The 23,538-nt window shown below is 47.6% G+C and overlaps 1 protein-coding gene across 6 annotated transcripts in view; it reads right to left on the reverse strand.

The window, feature by feature from the left end:
• Positions 1-23,538, reverse strand: part of EIF4B (eukaryotic translation initiation factor 4B) — a 520,800-nt gene that overhangs the window by 396,496 nt on the left and 100,766 nt on the right. For all 6 annotated transcript variants that reach the window (XM_069230641.1, XM_069230644.1, XM_069230643.1 and 3 more), the window contains exons 5-6: positions 7,192-7,246; positions 5,740-5,880 (exon numbers count right to left, since the gene is read on the reverse strand). In XM_069230641.1, coding sequence (XP_069086742.1) covers positions 5,740-5,880; positions 7,192-7,246 — 196 coding nt within the window. The remainder of the gene's footprint in view (positions 1-5,739; positions 5,881-7,191; positions 7,247-23,538) is intronic.

The following is a 23,538-nucleotide window of genomic DNA, read 5'->3' on the forward strand; positions in this document are numbered from 1 at the left end:
ATTGAAACCTATTGAAAACCCGACGCGTGTTTGCACACTGCACCCGGCCGCCCCAGTGCTGCTGAGGGTGTACTTTCTGTGCTGACTTGTGTCCCCCCCGGTGCCCTACAAAACCCCCCTGGTCTGCCCTCCGAAGACGCGGGTACTTACCTGCTGGCAGACTAGAACCGGGGCACCCCCTTCTCCATTGAAGCCTATGTGTTTTGGGCACCACTTTGAACTCTGCACCTGACCGGCCCTGAGCTGCTGGTGTGGTGACTTTGGGGTTGCTCTGAACCCCCAACGGTGGGCTACCCTGGACCCCAATTTGAACCCCGTAGGTGGTTTACTTACCTGCAAGAACTAACAATAACTTACCTCCCCCAGGAACTGTTGAAAATTGCAGTGTCCACTTTTAAAATAGCTATATGTGTTTTATGTAAAAAGTATATATGCTATTGTGATTATTCAAAGTTCCTAAAGTACTTACCTGCAATACCTTTCAAATGAGATATTACATGTAGAATTTGAACCTGTGGTTCTTAAAATAAACTAAGAAAATATATTTTTCTATACAAAAACCTATTGGCCTGGAATTGTCTCTGAGTGTGTGTTCCTCATTTATTGCCTGTGTGTATGTACAACAAATGCTTAACACTACTCCTTTGATAAGCCTACTGCTCGACCACACTACCACAAAATAGACCATTAGTATTATCTCTTTTTGCCACTATCTTACCTCTAAAGGCAAACGTGTGCATATATTTTTTGATGCGACCACTGGCAGTAGTGCAGTCCTAGCTTACATGTATTTAGAGCACTCGCCCTAATATTAAAGGCTTTGCAGTAATAAACCAAAAATACAAGCTTGATCAGCATGAACATATGGGTGCATATATTACCTCAAGTGCAGACAATTCCCTTCCCTGTTCTTTAGTGTGCTACTATGAACTGGAATAAAAAGGGTTTGTGCTGCAGAGGGTTGGGCCTACTTGTCCCAAGGACAAAACAGACATAAAAAAATTGTTGTCCTGGTGTTTTCATAGGACATTTCTGTTCAGAACAAGTTTGGTGCACTCATAAAGGGAGCAGCAGATCCATCTTTGGTATGATGGAGTTACTTTTTACCACACTTGTATACACCTTGTCTGAGATGATTGATCTCCTGCTTACATTACTTGTTTATCTTGGCTTCCATTTTTATTTGCAGTATTTATATGCAGTCCCTTTGTTTTGTTCAGTAGGCAAATTCCACTTTGTCTGAGTTTCATATAAAATGATAAACTGCTAATTCTGGCTTGTTGAAATGGACTAAAGTAATGTAAAACTTTAAAGATCCTATTTTTTTTCTTTCACCAGGAAGTCACCAATTATATCACGTAAGTTGTTGGTCTTTTGGTGTTTTATGCCGGTTTTTGCTTTCATGCTAATGCCAGTGCAAGACATTGGGACGTTGATGCTGCAGCGAAGAATATAGATTGGATCGTTTCGGTCTGGGTCTATACTGTATGCCATGATCCCCTGTGAAAGGAAACGGATTCATCAGCTTATGAGAAGCACTTGCTTGACTTGATGCTGGTGCCATTGTATCTTAAACTAGTAACTTAATATTAGTCTGGCTCTATCCATGGAGGTTCTGAACACCCTTTGCGTGCAGCCACACTACACAAATGCAGGTGCAGTGTTCCAAACAGCTGGTTTACTAATTCTGGACCTTCCTGTCTTTCGGTGTACTCCTTCCTTTTCTGTATGCTTCTTCCACACACAAGTTTTGTATGGTTTCCTGTATTTTTAATCTCTTCTGCCTATGCCAGCACTCTTAACTCCTTCTCCATCCGTTCCACCTTAAAATCACATGCCTACCTGCAACACAGTCACCATCTGTTGCTTCTCTTACCTAATGATTAGTGTAAGGAAATGCCTCCTTGGCATGGTTACCCTTTGACGTTTTGCCTTTGCGGATGCCAAGTTTTGATTTGAAAGTGTGCTGAGGCCTGCTAACCAGGCCCCAGCACCAGTGTTCTCTCCCTAACCTGTACTTTTGTTTTCACAATTGGCGCACCCAGGTAAGTCCCTTGTAACTGGTACCCCTGGTACCAAGGGCCCTGATGCCAGGGAAGGTCTCTAAGGGCTGCACCATATCTTATGCCACCCTGGGGACCCCTCACTCAGCACAGACACACTGCTTGCCTGCTTGTGTGTGCTGGTGAGGACAAAATGAGTAAGTCGACATGGCACTCCCCTCAGGGTGCCATGCCAACCTCACACTGCCTATGCAGTATAGATAAGTCACCCCTCTAGCAGGCCTTACAGCCCTAAGGCAGGGTGCACTATACCATAGGTCCATAGGTGAGGGCACCAGTGCATGAGCACTGTGCCCCTACAGTGTCTAAGCCAAACCTTAGACATTGTAAGCGCAGGGTAGCCATAAGAGTATATGGTCTGGGAGTCTGTCAAACACGAACTCCACAGCACCATAATGGCTAAAAGTTTGGTATCAAACTTCTCAGCACAATAAATGCACACTGATGCCAGTGTACATTTTATTGTAAAATACACCCCAGAGGGCACCTTAGAGGTGCCCCCTGAAACCTTAACCAAACTACCTGTGTAGGCTGACTGGTTTTAGCAGCCTGCCACACACGAGACATGATGCTGGCCACATGGGGAGAGTGCCTTTGTCACTCTGTGGCTAGTAACAAAGCCTGCACTGGGTGGAGATGCTTATCACCTACCCCTTGCAGGAGCTGTAACACCTGGCGGTGAGCCTCAAAGGCTCACCCCCTTTGTTACAGCACCACAGGGCATTCCAGCTGGTGGAGTTGCCTGCCCCCTCCGGCCACGGCCCAACTTTTGGCGGCAAGGCCGGAGGAGATCATGAGAAAAACAAGGAGTCGTCACTGGCTAGTCAGGACAGCCCCTAAGGCAACCTGAGCTGAAGTGACTCTGACTTTTAGGAATCCTCCATCTTGCAGATGGAGGATCCCCCCCAATAGGAATAGGAATGTGACCCCCTCCCCTTGGGAGGAGGCACAAAGAGGGTGTAGCCACCCTCAGGGCAAGTAGCCATTGGCTACTGCCCTCCCTGACCTAAACACACCCCTAAATTCTGTATTTAGGGGCTCCCCTGAACCTAGGAACTCAGATTCCTGCAACCTAAGAAGAAGAGGACTGCTAAGCTGAAAAACCCTGCAGAGAAGACGGAGACACCAACTGCTTTGGCCCCAGCTCTACCGGCCTGTCTCCCCACTTCTAAAGACACTGCTCCAGCTACGCTTTCCCCAGGGACCAGCGACCTCTGAATCCTCAGAGGACTGCCCTGCTCTAGAAGGACCAAGAAACTCCTGAGGACAGCGGCTCTGTTCACCCAGGACTGCAACTTTGTAACGAAGAAGCAACTTTAAAACAACTTGCGTTTCCCGCCAGAAGCGTGAGACTTGCTACTCTGCACCCGACGCCCCCGGCTCGACTTGTGGAAGACAATCACTTCAGGGAGGACTCCCCGGCAACTGCAAGACCGTGAGTAGCCAGAGTTGCCCTCCCTTAGCTCCCACAACGACGCCTGCAGAGGGAATCCCGAGGCTCCCCCTGACCGAGACTGCCTGCCTCCCAGATCCCGACGCCTGGTAAAGACTCTGCACCCGCAGCCCCCAGGACCTGAAGGATCGGAACTCCAGTGCAGGAGTGACCCCCAGGAGGCCCTCTCCCTTGCCCAGGTGGTGGCTACCCCAAGGAGTGCCCCCTTGCCTGCATCGCTGAAGAGACCCCTTGGTCTCCCAATCCTTTCTATTACAAACCCGACGCTTGTTTGCACACTGCACCCGGCCGCCCCGTGCCGCTGAGGGTGTACTTTCTGTGTGGACTTGTGTCCCCCCCGGTGCCCTACAAAACCCCACTGGTCTGCCCTCCGAAGACGCGGGTACTTCCCTGATGGCAGACTGGAACCGGGGCACCCCCTTCTCCATTGAAGCCTATGCGTTTTGGGCACCTCTTTGACCTGAGCTGCTGGTGTGGTAACTTTGGGGTTGCTCTGAACCCCCAACAGTGGGCTACCTTGGACCCAAACCTGAGACTTGTAAGTGATTTACTTACCTGCTAAAACTAACAATAACTTACCTCCCCCAGGAACTGTGAAAATTGCAGTGTCCACTTTTACAACAGTTATTTGTGTTTTATGTGAAAAGTATATATGCTACTGTAATTATTCAAAGTTCCTAAAGTACTTACCTGCAATACCTTTCAAATGAGATATTACATGTAGAATTTGAACCTGTGGTTCTTAAAATAAACTAAGAAAATATATGTTTCTATAACAAAACCTATTGGCTGGATTTGTCTCTGAGTGTGTGTTCCTCATTTATTGCCTGTGTGTATGTACAACAAATGCTTAACACTACTCCTTTGATAAGCCTACTGCTCGACCACACTACCACAAAATAGAGCATTAGTATTATCTCTTTTTGCCACTATCTTACCTCTAAGGGGAACCCTTGGACTCTGTGCATACTATTCCTTACTTTGAAATAGTGCATACAGAGGCAACTTCCTACAGGTCCCCACAGCCCGAGCTCCAAGGGGCCCCCCTCAGCACAGTACCCTGGACTGAGAGCTCCCAAGTGAGTCTGGAGGGGGGCAGGACACCCTTCATGTACTGTGCAGGGGGGAGGTCCCCTCAAGTTTCATTAAGCCACTGTGTGTGCCACATGGATAGAGAGGGATAGAATTGTAATAAAAACAAAAGGTCTTGGTTAACGCCAGATCTAATTAGGGGACCGATTGTTAAAGAAAGTCAAAATTAAGCACCTATGGTATAGGTCTTTCCGTTAGTGCAGATTTGCAGATTTCATGAATTCACAAGAACTTACAGAAGTAGACAAGAAAATGGTATTCCTAGATAATATTTGTGAACTGTATTTTAGCATGAGCAAAGATGCATGTGTAGATCAGCTTATTTAAACATATGTTTACAAGATCACTTTCCCTCCAACCACTCCCCCCCCACCTTCCCCCAACCCCTGGAAGAAGTTTTACCTTTGCCCTTGTCAGGAGTAAATGCCCAGCCTTTGCCAGTATATAAAAAGATTAGAGAAGAGCTTGTGAAAACCCACCAGACGTGCAAGTTAGAAAGTTTGCACAGACTCAAAATGGCATTCCAACCCTGGAACCTTTGTTTACCCCTACCTCCAGCCCAAGTATGTAGATCTGGAGAAAGGTGGTAAAAAAAAGGAAATAGTAGCATTCAAGTCTTTCTATAGTATTCGCCCTGGCATAATCAGAGAGGCTATTATCAGAGCTCTTGTATAAGGAGATTGGTGCCATAATTTGTTGCTGCTCTACATGGCACCAAATGGACATCTATATATATATATATATATATATATTTTTTTTTTTTTTTAACAACGGAACAAGTAGATTTATTAAGGAACATGTCCTATGGGCAAGTGGATATTTTATTAAATTCCACACCCCTGTAACTAAGTCTGTAAATATTTGGATAAGGGCACCACCTCCCATTCCTTCACCAGACTGTGTGTGCGACAGTGTTTCATGGTCCTGTGTGAAAAATACAGTTTTGTTCCTAATGTTTTTTTGTAACTGTCCACGCTGAAGTTAGAGCAAGAATACGCAAGATGCAAAATGTCACCTTTGGTTTGAATTACAGAATGAAATCTCTCTACAGTACTGCGACCATTTGGTCTCTGCATTCCATTTCACAAATGTGATGCTTTCAACAGAAGGCTTTTCTTTCCCTTAACTTACTGTCTCCAAAACCATCATCGCCTCTTCGGGGAGGATCGTCAGCGGTATCAGAAGTCGGTCGCGCCCTCCAATCTGAGGAGTCAGTCTTATCCGAATCACGATTCCGGTCTCGGTCCCTGCCTCCAAAAGAGCCATCTCGGTCTGCAACATAGAAATGCAAAAATAACCAACGTGTGTGAGTGAAGGAGACACATGTTTTTTAGAGAAATATAAGGGAGAGAAAGAAAAAAAAACAAGCAGAAGTTCCCTGCCACAGAACTATGAAGTTAGTACAGTTCAGAACACATGAACAAAAGTTAAAAACTTCATAAATACACTAAATACAATCAGAAAAGTGGGTATGGAAAATATATCTATACCTTTTAACAATTAAATATCTGCACAATAATTGTAAACAACCTGCTCTGTAATAATGAAACATCTAGAGGCGAGACCACAAGCTGCATTTTAAAAATATATCTGTAAAAATGTGAACCACCCTTGCACATGCACATCTTCTCAGGAAATTAGCCCATCACCTGGGCACCATCCAGATACGTATAGTGGATGACAGCCAATGAAGTATGACGCAGAAAGGAAGTGGGTTATTTCCCCAAATGGGATGTGCCTATGGTATTTCACAGGAGGATAAGAAGCAAATCAAGAGGTGCTAGAGATCAAATTATTGCTGATCTATGGTATGAAGAGATAGGACATCATAAGCTTAACTGAAACATTTTGTAATGGGTGTGACATCAGAATTAAAGAGGGTCGTATCTATCCGTATGAAACATAAGGAAGGTAGGTACCCATATTTGCAATTCAAGCATGTTCTTTATGAAGCATTCACGTCTGTCCTCTGCTGTCTCTATTGGATTTTCTTACAATATTGATGAGGCTATGACAGTAATAAACTCAATGGAGAGTCCCCAAGTGAATCCATGCAAATTGTCATCTGGAATTTTGCTTCGATTAAGCCCTCTCTTTTTGTGTCAATACAGTCTCGAGAAAAATGCAGAGCAGATGCATGTTTTACCTGCTTTACACAGATTGCAGCAGAAGTTAGGCTATTCGGATAAATCAACTGTAATGTAATATCTAGGTATGCCCCATGATAACTTAAACATAATTATGGAGCCCAGCAACACACTGGATGGAGGAAGACACAAGCCATAGGACCAGCAATTAAGATGCTGCTCTCGCTAGACAGGCGGCAACAGTACTTTAAAGATTAAACCCTTTTTAAAAGGGGGGAAAAAATAATATTCTGCCCAGTAGAAGAAAAACACATGAAGTTTGAAAAGAGGAAATCACAGACAAGGCATCATGCAATTTTACGCTCCTGTGAGACTGGAACTGGCCATGGGTGTAGTAATCTGTCCTATACAGGAACACAAGAAGATTAAAGCCATGCAGGGCATCGCAATGCCTCACTGAAACAAGCTTTATATACTAGAATATGCAGCAACTTACCTTTATCATTGGACTGGTCAGCCACATCAACTCTTATTCTTCTATTTCCTAAGGACTAAACACAATTTATTAAGCTTAGAGGAAGAAAATAACTGTGCATTTAAATGCATTGTAAATTCAAGAGCTAAGTAATGATCTCCCAACAGACAGCTTACACAGACATCAGCTCAGATATTGGGTAAAATATGAAAGCCTCTTTTGTGGGTCTATGTTCTCGTTAAACAGGGTGCCCTGCAAACCCAACCTAAAACCCATGTTGACGTGTGACCCATATAAAACTACTCAACTGAACTCCCTTTTGACAATCAACTATAGGGTGAAAGCAAGACTGAAACAGGACTGCACTTAGTACAGAGCACAGAATTGTTCTACAGTAAATGTTTTGCACAACTTACTTAACAAACATGTATCCTTCAGAATGTAGTAATTTCTACTGATTTCATTTGATTAGTGACTTGCACCAGAACAAGGGTCTTCAAAAATGTGTACTTCCTGTCCCACCCATCATGGACAGGCCAACTTCATACAGATATTAAAAAATATTGTAAGCAAAGGTGGCAAAATGTCTAAGAAAAGTCAGAGAACATCAATTGTGATCAAACAGATGTTCATCCTTGGTGTTTAAGCCTTTTATTTTTTCACCTTATCATATCCAGCTACTAATTAGTCCCACGCCATGTGACACCTCCACCCAGTCCTGCCTTTTTAGCCTCAAGCGCTTTGTAAGGGTAGGGCAAACAATACCAACATGCAATGTTAAATATGAAGCCACAAGCCCCAAAAACCAATGCTCTTGACCAAAAAAAAAAAAATAATATTCAAAACCAGCTGAAGATGTTTGAGAAGTATTGGGACCACACTTCCACTTTGAACATATTTAAAAAAAAAAAAAAAAAAGGAATGTTGCAGGGATGATCAGTTAACTCTTAAATGTGCAGTAAATAGGAAATGTTACTTACCAGTAGACATCTGCCGTGGCATGTGGTGCTGTAGATTCACATGCTGTGCATAAGCTCGCCATCTAGTGCTGGGTTCGGAGTAGTACAATTTGTTTTTCTTCTAAGAAACTGAGTAATGGGATCGAGTTACTCCTCCTCTCGGTAATGCACATGGAGTCCTTTGTTAGATTGTTTCTCCGCAGGCAGGAGAGTAAAGTAGTGAAAAATAGAGCGTAGAATAGAAAAGATGCCCATGCTACGTATTTACATATGTACATTATTTACATAAGATTAAATTGCAAAGTCTACACGCGTCAGGGGAGGAGGGAGGGCACATGTGAATCTACAGCATATCATGCCACGACCAGATGTCTACTGGTTAGTAAAAAAACAAAAATGTTTTGTGGCATGTGTAGCTGTAGATACACAAGCTGTGCATAGACTGTAAAGCAGTCCCTCCATAAAGTGGTGGCTAGCAAGCAGGGGTTGCAATTGTTTTAAAAAGTGTTTTGAGTACAGCTTGTCCAACATTTGCTCGTTATCATGCAAAGACATCTGCACAGTAAGGTTCTGTAAATGTGTATGTTGGAGACCATGTTGCTGCTTTACAAATATCTGCTATAGGTATGTTACCTAAAAATGCAATTGATGCACTTTTTCCCCCCTAGAGGAGTGTGCTGTAGGTGGTACAGGTAATTGTCATTTAGCTTTAGTATAGCAAGTATGAATGCATTTGACTATCAATCTGGCTATAGTTGTTTTAGATATAGGATCTCCTTTGTGTGATAAGGAAGTCAAAGTGGTTTTGTTTTCATAATTTTTTTTTCTATCTATATAATACATAAGAGCGGTTTTAACATCTAGGGTATAGAGCGGTTGTAGGAAAGTACCCTCTTTCTTGGCATGGTTACCCCCATTTTCTACCTGTTGTCAGTTTGACTGTCTACTGGGTTCCTGCTAACCAGGACCCCAGTAGTTTTTCTCTCCTCTAAATTGCACCTTTTTCTTCCCACAATTGGCATACTGCTCCCCCCCCCATATAAGTCCCTAGCATATGGTACCTAGGTATACAGGGCATTGATCTTCCAGGGTATCTGTAAGGAAAAGCCTCCCTGGCATGGTTGCCTCCTGACTTTTTGCCTTTGCTGAGGCTATGTTTACAATTGAAAGTGTGCGGAGGCCTGCTAACCAGGCCCCAGCACCAGTGTTCTTTCCCTAACCTGTACTTTTGTATCCACAATTGGCTGACCCTGGCATCCAGATAAGTCCCTTGTAACTGGTACTTCTAGTACCAAGGGCCCTGATGCCAAGGAAGGTCTCTAAGGGCTGCAGCATGTCTTATGCCACCCTGGAGACCTCTCACTCAGCACAGACACACTGCTTGCCAGCTTGTGTGTGCTAGGGAGAACAAAACGAGTAAGTCGACATGGCACTCCCCTCAGGGTGCCATGCCAGCCTCTCACTGCCTATGCAAGTATAGGTCAGCCACCCCTCTAGCAGGCCTTACAGCCCTAAGGCAGGGTGCACTATACCATAGGTGAGGGTACCAGTGCATGAGCATGGTACCCCTACAGTGTCTAAACAAAACCTTAGACATTGTAAGTGCAGGGTAGCCATAAGAGTATATGGTCTGGGAGTTTGTTTTGCACGAACTCCACAGCACCATAATGGCTACACTGAAAACTGGGAAGTTTGGTATCAAACTTCTCAGCACAATAAATGCACACTGATGCCAGTGTACATTTTATTGCAAAATACACCCCAGAGGGCACCTTAGAGGTGCCCCCTGAAACTTAACCGACTGTCTGTGTAGGCTGACTAGTTCCAGCAGCCTGCCACACTAGAGACATGTTGCTGGCCCCATGGGGAGAGTGCCTTTGTCACTCTGAGGCCAGTAACAAAGCCTGCACTGGGTGGAGATGCTAACACCTCCCCCAGGCAGGAGCTGTAACACCTGGCGGTGAGCCTCAAAGGCTCACCCCTTTGTCACAGCACCGCAGGACACTCCAGCTAGTGGAGTTGCCCGCCCCCTCCGGCCCTGGCCCCCACTTTTGGCGGCAAGGCTGGAGGAAACAAAGAAAACAGCAAGGAGGAGTCACTGGCCAGTCAGGACAGCCCCTAAGGTGTCCTGAGCTGAGGTGACTCTGACTTTTAGAAATCCTCCATCTTGCAGATGGAGGATTCCCCCAATAGGGTTAGGATTGTGACCCCCTCCCCTTGGGAGGAGGCACAAAGAGGGTGTACCCACCCTCAGGGCTAGTAGCCATTGGCTACTAACCCCCCCCAGACCTAAACACGCCATTAAATTTAGTATTTAAGGGCTACCCTGAACCCTAGAAAATTAGATTCCTGCAACAACAAGAAGAAGGACTGCCTAGCTGAAAACCCCTGCAGAGGAGGACCAGAAGACACCAACTGCCTTGGCTCCAGAAACTCACCGGCCTGTCTCCTGCCTTCCAAAGAACTCTGCTCCAGCGACGCCTTCCAAAGGGACCAGCGACCTCTGAATCCTCTGAGGACTGCCCTGCTTCGACGACGACAAGAAACTCCCGAGGACAGCGGACCTGCTCCAAAAAGACTGCAACTTTATCCAAAGGAGCAGCTTTAAAGAACCCTGCAATCTCCCCGCAAGAAGCGTGAGACTTGCAACACTGCACCCGGCGACCCCGACTCGGCTGGTGGAGAACCAACACCTCAGGGAGGACCCCCGGACTACTCTACGACTGAGTACCAAAACCTGTCCCCCCTGAGCCCCCACAGCGCCGCCTGCAGAGGGAATCCCGAGGCTTCCCCTGACCGCGACTCTCTGAAACCTAAGTCCCGACGCCTGGAAAAGACCCTGCACCCGCAGCCCCCAGGACCTGAAGGACCAGACTTTCACTGCAGACGTGACCCCCAGGAGTCCCTCTCCCTTGCCCAAGTGGAGGTTTCCCCGAGGAAGCCCCCCCTTGCCTGCCTGCAGCGCTGAAGAGATCCCTTGATCTCTCATTGACTTCCATTGCGAACCCGACGCTTGTTCTAACACTGCACCCGGCCGCCCCCGCGCCGCTGAGGGTGAAATTTCTGTGTGGGCTTGTGTCCCCCCCGGTGCCCTACAAAAACCCCTGGTCTGCCCTCCGAAGACGCGGGTACTTACCTGCTGGCAGACTGGAACCGGGGCACCCCCTTCTCTCCATTGAAGCCTATGCGTTTTGGGCACCACTTTGAACTCTGCACCTGACCGGCCCTGAGCTGCTGGTGTGGTAACTTTGGGGTTGCTCTGAACCCCCAACGGTGGGCTACCTTGGACCAAGAACTGAACCCTGTAAGTGTCTTACTTACCTGGTAAAACTAACAAATACTTACCTCCCCCAGGAACTGTGAAAATTGCACTAAGTGTCCACTTTTAAAACAGCTATTTGTGAATAACTTGAAAAGTATACATGCAATTGAAATGATTCAAAGTTCCTAATGTACTTACCTGCAATACCTTTCAAACAAGATATTACATGTTAAATTTGAACCTGTGGTTCTTAAAATAAACTAAGAAAAGATATTTTTCTATAACAAAATAAATTGGCTGGATTTGTCTCTGAGTGTGTGTACCTCATTTATTGTCTGTGTATGTACAACAAATGCTTAACACTACTCCTTGGATAAGCCTACTGCTCGACCACACTACCACAAAATAGAGCATTAGTATTATCTCTTTTTACCACTATTTTACCTCTAAGGGGAACCCTTGGACTCTGTGCATGCTAGTCCTTACTTTGAAATAGCACATACAGAGTCAACTTCCTACAGTATCCCCATGGGCTGCAGCAGTTAATGTTCCATCCATAGGGAGCCCATGCAAAGGGCTCTGCAGGCTTGCCATTGCAGACTGCGTGAACCGGGTGCACGCACCCGTTTTTACTACAGGTCACTACACCAGGTCACTGTAAGTCATCCCTATGGTAGGCCCTCTCAGCCCAGAGGGGAGGGTGCAGGTACCTGTGTGTGAGGCAACCCCTGCACTAGCAGAGGTGCCCCAACAAACTCAGCCACATTTTACTGGACTTCGCGAGTGCAGGAACTCCATTTTATGTGTGTACTGGACATAAGTCACAACCTATGTTTGGCTACATAATGGTAATTCCAAACCTGGGCATGATTCCATACACTCTGGGGGCTCCTTAGAGGACCCCTAGCATTGCTACCACTGGTCTTACAGGGTTTTCCACGCAGCCCAGCTGCTGCCACCCCTCAGACAGGTTTCTGCCCTCCTGCTATGTGATCTGATGAAGCCCAGGAAGGCAGAACAAAGGATTTCCTTTGGGAGAGGGAGTTAACACCCTCTCCCTTTGGAAATAGGTGTGACTGGCTTGGGAGGGGTAGCCTCCCACAGACACTAGTTTGCTTTGAAGGAAACATTTGGTGCCCTCCATGCATAAAAAAAAAAAAAAAAATCCACACCATTTCAGGGACCCCCAGTCCCTGATCTGGCGCAACCCTGGACAATGGAAAGGGGAGTGACCACTTCCCTGTCCATCATGGTGCCCAGAGCTCCTCCAGAGGGTCCCTGGGTTCTGCCATCTTGATTCTAAGGTTGGCAGGGAACTATAGGAGCATCTGAGTGATCACGCCCAGCAGGTGACATCAGAGCCCCCTCCTGATAGGTGCTTACCTGGTAAGGTGACCAATCCCTCCTATCAGGGCTATTTAGGGTCTCTCTCATGTGGGTCCTCCAATTCGGCTTGCAACATTCCAGCAGAACTCCTCTGCAACCTTTACTTCGACTTCTGGCCTTCGGAACTGCGACTGGAACCTTCAAGAGCCGACAAGCTGCTTCAAAGAAGAAAGGACTCTTTAGCAACATGGTTTCCAGGGCTCCTGCCAGCTTTGCAACAGTTTCCTTGCCCTGCATCCTCAGAAGACTGCAAATCTTCAGTCTGCACAAGGAGGAATCGCCCTTGGAGTGAAGGAGCTGCTTCCCTGCAACTGCAGGCACCTACAACAAATGACAACCAGCAGCATGGATCCCCTCTCCTGCTGAGCTGCGTGGATCCTGCATCGTGGGTGGCGGTCCAGGGTAGTCCTCTTGGTCCTCTCTGCCAGCTGTTCAACTTTGGTGGGGGTAAGCCTTTGCCTTCCCACGCAGGACAGTACCCCCATACACTGTCTCTTGCAGCTGCCAGGGCCTGTTTGCATCTCCTGCAAGGGACTGTCAGGCAATATGTAGCTCCAGCCCCCAGCAGTCCATCCTACAAAGCACAGCCTCCTGCAGCGTGGGATCCACTTCTGTAATGCTGCGTGGGTTCCTTCTGCAACGTCTGTGTCCCCCTCCTGTGGGACTCCTGTAAGTGCTGCCTCTGCTCCTGTGGAATCTCTGCGACCTCCTGGGTTGAGCCCTCATGGGCTTTGCCGGCCCCCAGCAGCACCTCTTTTCCACTAACCGCGAGTATGCCCTTGCCAAGGCTTGTTGGTGGAAATCCTACACAGACACAGACACTGGTTCTCTAGTACTCCCAGCTCAACACACTTGACTTACCTAGGTGGGGGTACCTTGTTCACATTCCATTTCTGTAGTATATGGTTTGTGCTCCCTCTAGGGTCACTATTTGTTATTACTGTTTGCACTCTTTTCTAACCTTTTCTATGCCTATCTCCGATTGCTAGTGTATCTATTTAGTGTATTACTTACCTCCTAATGGTGGGTCACCTGTCTAGCAAATTGGTGATTGGTTAAAAAAAAAAAGTAAATTTATTTTTGTACAACTGAGTGTTTTCTTTAATGTGTGTAAGTGCTGTGTGACTACAGGCATGAGCGTTGCATGTCTCCTAGATAAGCATTGCCTGCTCATCCACAGCTACCTCTAGAGGGCCTGGCTTCTAGATACTGCCTACACTTCACTAAGAGGGGATACCTGGACCTGGAATAGGTTTAACTTCCATAGGTACCCACCACACACCAGGCCAGCTTCCTACAAAGGCCTTTCTGCTACTGAATCTGGTTGTGGGAAGAAAACAGGTAATTCTATTGTTTGATAAATAAGGAATTTTAAAAATTACTTTTGGAAGGCATTTAAGTTTTGTTCTCAACACAACTGTTATTTTATGATTGTAAAGAAATGGCTCCCTGTTGCAGTTACCCCCCCACTTTTTGCCTGATACTGATGCTGACTTGACTGAGAAGTGTGCTGGGACCCTGCTAACCAGGCCCCAGCACCAGTGTTCCTTCACCTAAAATGTACCATTGTATCCACAATTGGCACACCCTGGCATTCAGATAAGTCCCTTGTAACTGGTACTTCTAGTACCAAGGGCCCTGATGCCAAGGAAGGTCTCTAAGGGCTGCAGCATGTATTATGCCACCCTGGAGACCTCTCACTCAGCACAGACACACTGCTTGCCAGCTTGTGTGTGCTAGTGAGGACAAAACGAGTAAGTCGACATGGCACTCCCCTCAGGGTGCCATGCCAGCCTCTCACTGCCTATGCAGTATAGGTAAGACACCCCTGTAGGAAGTTGGCTCTGTATGTGCTATTTCAAAGTAAGGAATAGCATGCACAGAGTCCAAGGGTTCCCCTTAGAGGTAAAATAGTGGTAAAAAGAGATAATACTAATGCTCTATTTTGTGGTAGTGTGGTCGAGCAGTAGGCTTATCCAAGGAGTAGTGTTAAGCATTTGTTGTACATACACATAGACAATAAATGAGGTACACACACTCAGAGACAAATCCAGCCAATAGGTTTTTATATAGAAAAATATCTTTTCTTAGTTTATTTTAAGAACCACAGGTTCAAATTCTACATGTAATAGCTCATCCGAAAGGTATTGCAGGTAAGTACTTTAGGAACTTCAAATCATCAAAATTGCATGTATACTTTTCAAGTTATTCACAAATAGCTGTTTTAAAAGTGGACACTTAGTGCAATTTTCACAGTTCCTAGGGGAGGTAAGTATTTGTTAGCTTTACCAGGTAAGTAAGACACTTACAGGGTTCAGTTCTTGGTCCAAGGTAGCCCACCGTTGGGGGTTCAGAGCAACCCCAAAGTCACCACACCAGCAGCTCAGGGCCGGTCAGGTGCAGAGTTCAAAGTGGTGCCCAAAACACATAGGCTAGAATGGAGAGAAGGGGGTGCCCCGGTTCCGGTCTGCTTGCAGGTAAGTACCCGCGTCTTCGGAGGGCAGACCAGGGGGGTTTTGTAGGGCACCGCGGGGGACACAAGTCCACACAGAAATTTCACCCTCAGCGGCGCGGGGGCGGCCGGGTGCAGTGTAGAAACAAGCGTCGGGTTCGCAATGTTAGTCTATGAGAGATCTCGGGATCTCTTCAGCGCTGCAGGCAGGCAAGGGGGGGGGTTCCTCGGGGAAACCTCCACTTGGGCAAGGGAGAGGGACTCCTGGGGGTCACTTCTCCAGTGAAAGTCCGGTCCTTCAGGTCCTGGGGGCTGCGGGTGCAGGGTCTCTCCCAGGCGTCGGGACTTTAGGTTCAAAGAGTCGCGGTCAGGGGAAGCCTCGGGATTCCCTCTGCAGGCGGCGCTGTGGGGGCTCAGGGGGGACAGGTTTTGGTACTCACAGTATCAGAGTAGTCCTGGGGTCCCTCCTGAGGTGTTGGATCGCCACCAGCCGAGTCGGGGTCGCCGGGTGCAGTGTTGCAAGTCTCACGCTTCTTGCGGGGAGCTTGCAGGGTTCTTTAAAGTTGCTGGAAACAAAGTTGCAGCTTTTCTTGGAGCAGGTCCGCTGTCCTCGGGAGTTTCTTGTCTTTTCGAAGCAGGGGCAGTCCTCAGAGGATGTCGAGGTCGCTGGTCCCTTTGGAAGGCGTCGCTGGAGCAGGATCTTTGGAAGGCAGGAGACAGGCCGGTGAGTTTCTGGAGCCAAGGCAGTTGTCGTCTTCTGGTCTTCCTCTGCAGGGGTTTTCAGCTAGGCAGTCCTTCTTCTTGTAGTTGCAGGAATCTAATTTTCTAGGGTTCAGGGTAGCCCTTAAATACTAAATTTAAGGGCGTGTTTAGGTCTGGGGGGTTAGTAGCCAATGGCTACTAGCCCTGAGGGTGGGTACACCCTCTTTGTGCCTCCTCCCAAGGGGAGGGGGTCACAATCCTAACCCTATTGGGGGAATCCTCCATCTGCAAGATGGAGGATTTCTAAAAGTTAGAGTCACCTCAGCTCAGGACACCTTAGGGGCTGTCCTGACTGGCCAGTGACTCCTCCTTGTTTTTCTCATTATTTTCTCCGGCCTTGCCGCCAAAAGTGGGGCCTGGCCGGAGGGGGCGGGCAACTCCACTAGCTGGAGTGTCCTGCTGGGTTGGCACAAAGGAGGTGAGCCTTTGAGGCTCACCGCCAGGTGTGACAATTCCTGCCTGGGAGAGGTGTTAGCATCTCCACCCAGTGCAGGCTTTGTTACTGGCCTCAGAGTGACAAAGGCACTCTCCCCATGGGGCCAGCAACATGTCTCGGTTTGTGGCAGGCTGCTAAAACTAGTCAGCCTACACAGATAGTCGGTTTAGTTTCAGGGGGCACCTCTAAGGTGCCCTCTGTGGTGTATTTTACAATAAAATGTACACTGGCATCAGTGTGCATTTATTGTGCTGAGAAGTTTGATACCAAACTTCCCAGTTTTCAGTGTAGCCATTATGGTGCTGTGGAGTTCGTGTTTGACAGACTCCCAGACCATATACTCTTATGGCTACCCTGCACTTACAATGTCTAAGGTTTTGTTTAGACACTGTAGGGGTACCATGCTCATGCACTGGTACCCTCACCTATGGTATAGTGCACCCTGCCTTAGGGCTGTAAGGCCTGCTAGAGGGGTGTCTTACCTATACTGCATAGGCAGTGAGAGGCTGGCATGGCACCCTGAGGGGAGTGCCATGTCGACTTACTCGTTTTGTCCTCACTAGCACACACAAGCTGGTAAGCAGTGTGTCTGTGCTGAGTGAGAGGTCTCCAGGGTGGCATAAGACATGCTGCAGCCCTTAGAGACCTTCCTTGGCATCAGGGCCCTTGGTACTAGAAGTACCAGTTACAAGGGACTTATCTGGATGCCAGGGTCTGCCAATTGTGGATACAAAAGTACAGGTTAGGGAAAGAACACTGGTGCTGGGGCCTGGTTAGCAGGCCTCAGCACACTTTCAATTGTAAACATAGCATCAGCAAAGGCAAAAAGTCAGGGGGCAACCATGCCAAGGAGGCATTTCCTTACACAACCCCCCCCCAAACGAAAGAGGATGAGACTAACCTTTCCCAAGAGAGTCTTCATTTTCTAAGTGGAAGAACCTGGAAAGGCCATCTGCATTGGCATGGGCAGTCCCAGGTCTGTGTTCCACTATAAAGTCCATTCCCTGTAGGGAGATGGACCACCTCAACAGTTTAGGATTTTCACCTTTCATTTGCATCAGCCATTTGAGAGGTCTGTGGTCAGTTTGAACTAGGAAGTGAGTCCCAAAGAGGTATGGTCTCAGCTTCTTCAGGGACCAAACCACAGCAAAGGCCTCCCTCTCAATGGCACTCCAACGCTGCTCCCTGGGGAGTAACCTCCTGCTAATGAAAGCAACAGGCTGGTCAAGGCCATCATCATTTGTTTGGGACAAAACTGCCCCTATCCCATGTTCAGAGGCATCAGTCTGCACAATGAACTGCTTAGAATAATCTGGAGCTTTGAGAACTGGTGCTGAGCACATTGCCTGTTTCAGGGTGTCAAAGGCCTGTTGGCAGTCCACAGTCCAGTTTACTTTCTTGGGCATTTTCTTGGAGGTGAGTTCAGTGAGGGCTGTCACAATGGATCCATATCCCTTCACAAACCTCCTGTAATACCCAGTCAAGCCAAGGAATGCCCTGACTTGAGTCTGGGTTTTTGGAGCTACCCAGTCCAGAATGGTCTGGATCTTGGGTTGGAGTGGCTGAACTTGGCCTCCACCTACAAGGTGGCCCAAGTAAACCACGGTTCCCTGCCCTATCTGGCATTTGGATGCCTTGATAGAGAGGCCTGCAGATTGCAGAGCCTTCAAAACCTTCCTCAGGTGGACCAGGTGATCCTGCCAGGTGGAGCTAAAGACAGCAATATCATCAAGATAAGCTGTGCTAAAGGACTCCAAGCCAGCAAGGACTTGATTCACCAACCTTTGGAAGGTGGCAGGGGCATTCTTTAAACCAAAGGGCATAACGGTAAACTGATAATGCCCATCAGGTGTGGAGAATGCTGTCTTTTCTTTTGCTCCAGGTGCCATTTTTATTTGCCAGTACCCTGCTGTCAAGTCAAAGGTACTTAGAAATTTGGCAGCACCTAATTTATCAATGAGCTCATCAGCTCTTGGAATTGGATGGGCATCTGTCTTGGTGACAGAATTGAGCCCTCTGTAGTCCACACAAAACCTCATCTCTTTCTTTCCATCTTTGGTGTGAGGTTTGGGGACTAAGACCACTGGGCTAGCCCAGGGGCTGTCAGAGCGCTCAATTACTCCCAATTCCAGCATCTTGTGGACTTCCACCTTGATGCTTTCCTTAACATGGTCAGACTGTCTGAAGATTTTGTTTTTGACAGGCATGCTGTCTCCTGTGTCCACATCATGGGTACACAGGGGTGTCTGACCAGGGGTTAGGGAGAAAAGCTCAGGGAACTGTTGTAGGACTCTCCTACAATCAGCCTGCTGTTGGCCAGAGAGGGTGTCTGAGTAGATCACTCCATCTACTGTGCCATCTCTTGGGTCTGATGACAGAAGATCAGGGAGAGGTTCACTCTCTGCCTCCTGATCCTCATCTGTTACCATCAACAGATTCACATCAGCCCTGTCATGGAAGAGCTTAAGGCGGTTCACATGGATTACCCTCTTGGGGCTCCTGCTTGTGCCCAGGTCCACCAGGTAGGTGACCTGACTCTTCCTTTCTAGCACTGGGTAAGGGCCACTCCATTTGTCCTGGAGTGCCCTGGGAGCCACAGGCTCCAGAACCCAGACTTTCTGCCCTGGTTGGAACTCAACCAGTGCAGCCTTTTGGTCATACCAAAACTTCTGGAGCTGTTGGCTGGCCTCAAGGTTTTTGGTTGCCTTTTCCATGTACTCTGCCATTCTAGAGCGAAGGCCAAGTACATAGTCCACTATGTCCTGTTTAGGCTCATGGAGAGGTCTCTCCCAGCCTTCTTTAACAAGGGCAAGTGGTCCCCTTACAGGATGACCAAACAGAAGTTCAAAGGGTGAGAACCCTACTCCCTTCTGTGGTACCTCCCTGTAAGCGAAAAGCAGACATGGCAGGAGGACATCCCATCTCCTTTTGAGTTTTTCTGGGAGCCCCATGATCATGCCTTTTAATGTCTTGTTGAATCTCTCAACTAAGCCATTAGTTTGTGGATGGTAAGGTGTAGTGAATTTATAAGTCACTCCACACTCATTCCACATGTGCTTTAGGTATGCTGACATGAAGTTGGTACCTCTGTCAGACACCACCTCCTTAGGGAAACCCACTCTGGTAAAGATACCAATGAGGGCCTTGGCTACTGCAGGGGCAGTAGTCGACCTAAGGGGAATAGCTTCAGGATACCTGGTAGCATGATCCACTACTACCAGGATATACATATTTCCTGAGGCTGTGGGAGGTTCCAGTGGACCAACTATGTCCACACCCACTCTTTCAAAGGGCACCCCCACCACTGGAAGTGGAATGAGGGGGGCCTTTGGATGCCCACCTGTCTTACCACTGGCTTGACAGGTGGGGCAGGAGAGGCAAAACTCCTTAACCATGTTGGACATATTGGGCCAGTAGAAGTGGTTGACTAACCTCTCCCACGTCTTGGTTTGTCCCAAATGTCCAGCAAGGGGAATGTCATGGGCCAATGTTAGGATGAACTCTCTGAACAGCTGAGGCACTACCACTCTCCTAGTGGCACCAGGTTTGGGGTCTCTGGCCTCAGTGTATAGGAGCCCATCTTCCCAATAGACCCTATGTGTTCCATTTTTCTTGCCTTTGGACTCTTCAGCAGCTTGCTGCCTAAGGCCTTCAAGAGAGGGACAGGTTTCTTGTCCCTTACACAGCTCTTCCCTTGAGGGTCCCCCTGGGCCTAAGAGCTCAACCTGATAAGGTTCAAGCTCCAAAGGCTCAGTTCCCTCAGAGGGCAGAACTTCTTCCTGAGAAGAGAGGTTCCCTTTCTTTTGCTGTGTTGCAGTTGGTTTCCCAACTGACTTTCCTGTTCTCTTGGTAGGCTGGGCCATTTTTCCAGACTCCAGCTCTACTTTTTCACCCTGTGCCTTGCACTGTGCTCTTGTTTTCACACACACCAGTTCAGGGATACCCAGCATTGCTGCATGGGTTTTTAGCTCTACCTCAGCCCATGCTGAGGACTCCAGGTCATTTCCAAGCAGACAGTCCACTGGGATATTTGAGGAGACCACCACCTGTTTCAGGCCATTGACCCCTCCCCATTCTAAAGTAACCATTGCCATGGGATGTACTTTTCTCTGATTGTCAGCGTTGGTGACTGTGTAAGTTTTTCCAGTCAGGTATTGGCCAGGGGAAACCAGTTTCTCTGTCACCATGGTGACACTGGCACCTGTATCCCTCAGGCCCTCTATTCTAGTCCCATTAATTAAGAGTTGCTGTCTGTATTTTTGCATGTTAGGCGGCCAGACAGCTAGTGTGGCTAAATCCACCCCACCCTCAGAAACTAGAGTAGCTTCAGTGTGGACCCTGATTTGCTCTGGGCACACTGTTGATCCCACTTGGAGACTAGCCATACCAGTGTTACCTGGATGGGAGTTTGGAGTGGAACCTTTCTTGGGACAGGCCTTGTCTCCAGTTTGGTGTCCATGCTGTTTACAGCTATGACACCAGGCCTTTTTGGGATCAAAGTTTTTACCCTTGTACCCATTGTTTTGTGAAGAGGCTCTGGGCCCACCCTCCTGTGCAGGTTTTTGGGGGCCTGTAGAAGACTCTTTACTATTTTTAGTTTTGGTTGTCTCATCACCCTTCTGCTGGGGAGTCTTTGTGACCCCTTTCTTTTGGTCACCCCCTGTTGAAGTCTTGGACACCCTTGTCTTGACCCAATGGTCCGCCTTCTTTCCCAATTCTTGGGGAGAAATTGGTCCTAGGTCTACCAGATGCTGATGCAGTTTATCATTGAAACAATTACTTAACAGGTGTTCTTTCACAAATAAATTGTACAGCCCATCATAATTACTTACACCACTGCCTTGAATCCAACCATCTAGTGTTTTCACTGAGTAGTCAACAAAGTCAACCCAGGTCTGGCTCGAGGATTTTTGAGCCCCCCTGAACCTAATCCTGTACTCCTCAGTGGAGAATCCAAAGCCCTCAATCAGGGTACCCTTCATGAGGTCATAAGATTCTGCATCTTGTCCAGAGAGTGTGAGGAGTCTATCCCTACACTTTCCTGTGAACATTTCCCAAAGGAGAGCACCCCAGTGAGATCTGTTCACTTTTCTGGTTACACAAGCCCTCTCAAAAGCTGTGAACCATTTGGTGATGTCATCACCATCTTCATATTTAGTTACAATCCCTTTAGGGATTTTCAACATGTCAGGAGAATCTCTGACCCTATTTATGTTGCTGCCACCATTGATGGGTCCTAGGCCCATCTCTTGTCTTTCCCTCTCTATGGCTAGGATCTGTCTTTCCAAAGCCAATCTTTTGGCCATCCTGGCTAACTGGATGTCCTCTTCACTGGGGCTATCCTCAGTGATTTCAGAGGTGTTGGTCTCTCCTGTGAGGGAACCAGCATCTCTGACTATTATTTTAGGAGTCAGGGTTTGAGGGACCCTGTTCTCCCTAGATAGGACTGGTAGGGGGGAATTGTCCTCCAAGTCACTATCCTCTTCCTCTGAGTTGCCACCCTCAGAGGGGTTGGCCTTTTCAAACTCTGCCAAAAGCTCCTGGAGCTGTATTTTGGTAGGTTTGGGGCCCATTGTTATTTTCTTTATCTTACAGAGTGACCTTAGCTCCCTCATCTTAAGATGGAGGTAAGGTGTGGTGTCGAGTTCCACCACAGTCACATCTGTGCTAGACATTTTGCTTCTAAAAGTTGGAATACTTTTTAAGAATCTACAACTGGTTCTAGAATCTAATTCAAACTTTTACAAACTTTTAAACTCTAAAAGAAATGCTAAACAGGATCTAACACAAGGCCCTAGCAGGTCTTTTAAGAATTTAGAAAACTTTTCAAATTGCAAAAATCAATTTCTAATGACAATTTTGGAATTTGTCGTGTGATCAGGTATTGGCTGAGTAGTCCAGCAAATGCAAAGTCTTGTACCCCACCGCTGATCCACCAATGTAGGAAGTTGGCTCTGTATGTGCTATTTCAAAGTAAGGAATAGCATGCACAGAGTCCAAGGGTTCCCCTTAGAGGTAAAATAGTGGTAAAAAGAGATAATACTAATGCTCTATTTTGTGGTAGTGTGGTCGAGCAGTAGGCTTATCCAAGGAGTAGTGTTAAGCATTTGTTGTACATACACATAGACAATAAATGAGGTACACACACTCAGAGACAAATCCAGCCAATAGGTTTTTATATAGAAAAATATCTTTTCTTAGTTTATTTTAAGAACCACAGGTTCAAATTCTACATGTAATAGCTCATCCGAAAGGTATTGCAGGTAAGTACTTTAGGAACTTCAAATCATCAAAATTGCATGTATACTTTTCAAGTTATTCACAAATAGCTGTTTTAAAAGTGGACACTTAGTGCAATTTTCACAGTTCCTAGGGGAGGTAAGTATTTGTTAGCTTTACCAGGTAAGTAAGACACTTACAGGGTTCAGTTCTTGGTCCAAGGTAGCCCACCGTTGGGGGTTCAGAGCAACCCCAAAGTCACCACACCAGCAGCTCAGGGCCGGTCAGGTGCAGAGTTCAAAGTGGTGCCCAAAACACATAGGCTAGAATGGAGAGAAGGGGGTGCCCCGGTTCCGGTCTGCTTGCAGGTAAGTACCCGCGTCTTCGGAGGGCAGACCAGGGGGGTTTTGTAGGGCACCGCGGGGGACACAAGTCCACACAGAAATTTCACCCTCAGCGGCGCGGGGGCGGCCGGGTGCAGTGTAGAAACAAGCGTCGGGTTCGCAATGTTAGTCTATGAGAGATCTCGGGATCTCTTCAGCGCTGCAGGCAGGCAAGGGGGGGGTTCCTCGGGGAAACCTCCACTTGGGCAAGGGAGAGGGACTCCTGGGGGTCACTTCTCCAGTGAAAGTCCGGTCCTTCAGGTCCTGGGGGCTGCGGGTGCAGGGTCTCTCCCAGGCGTCGGGACTTTAGGTTCAAAGAGTCGCGGTCAGGGGAAGCCTCGGGATTCCCTCTGCAGGCGGCGCTGTGGGGGCTCAGGGGGGACAGGTTTTGGTACTCACAGTATCAGAGTAGTCCTGGGGTCCCTCCTGAGGTGTTGGATCGCCACCAGCCGAGTCGGGGTCGCCGGGTGCAGTGTTGCAAGTCTCACGCTTCTTGCGGGGAGCTTGCA

The sequence above is a fragment of the Pleurodeles waltl genome, chromosome 4_2 (genome assembly GCF_031143425.1).
Source record: "Pleurodeles waltl isolate 20211129_DDA chromosome 4_2, aPleWal1.hap1.20221129, whole genome shotgun sequence".
Lineage (NCBI taxonomy): Eukaryota > Metazoa > Chordata > Amphibia > Caudata > Salamandridae > Pleurodeles > Pleurodeles waltl.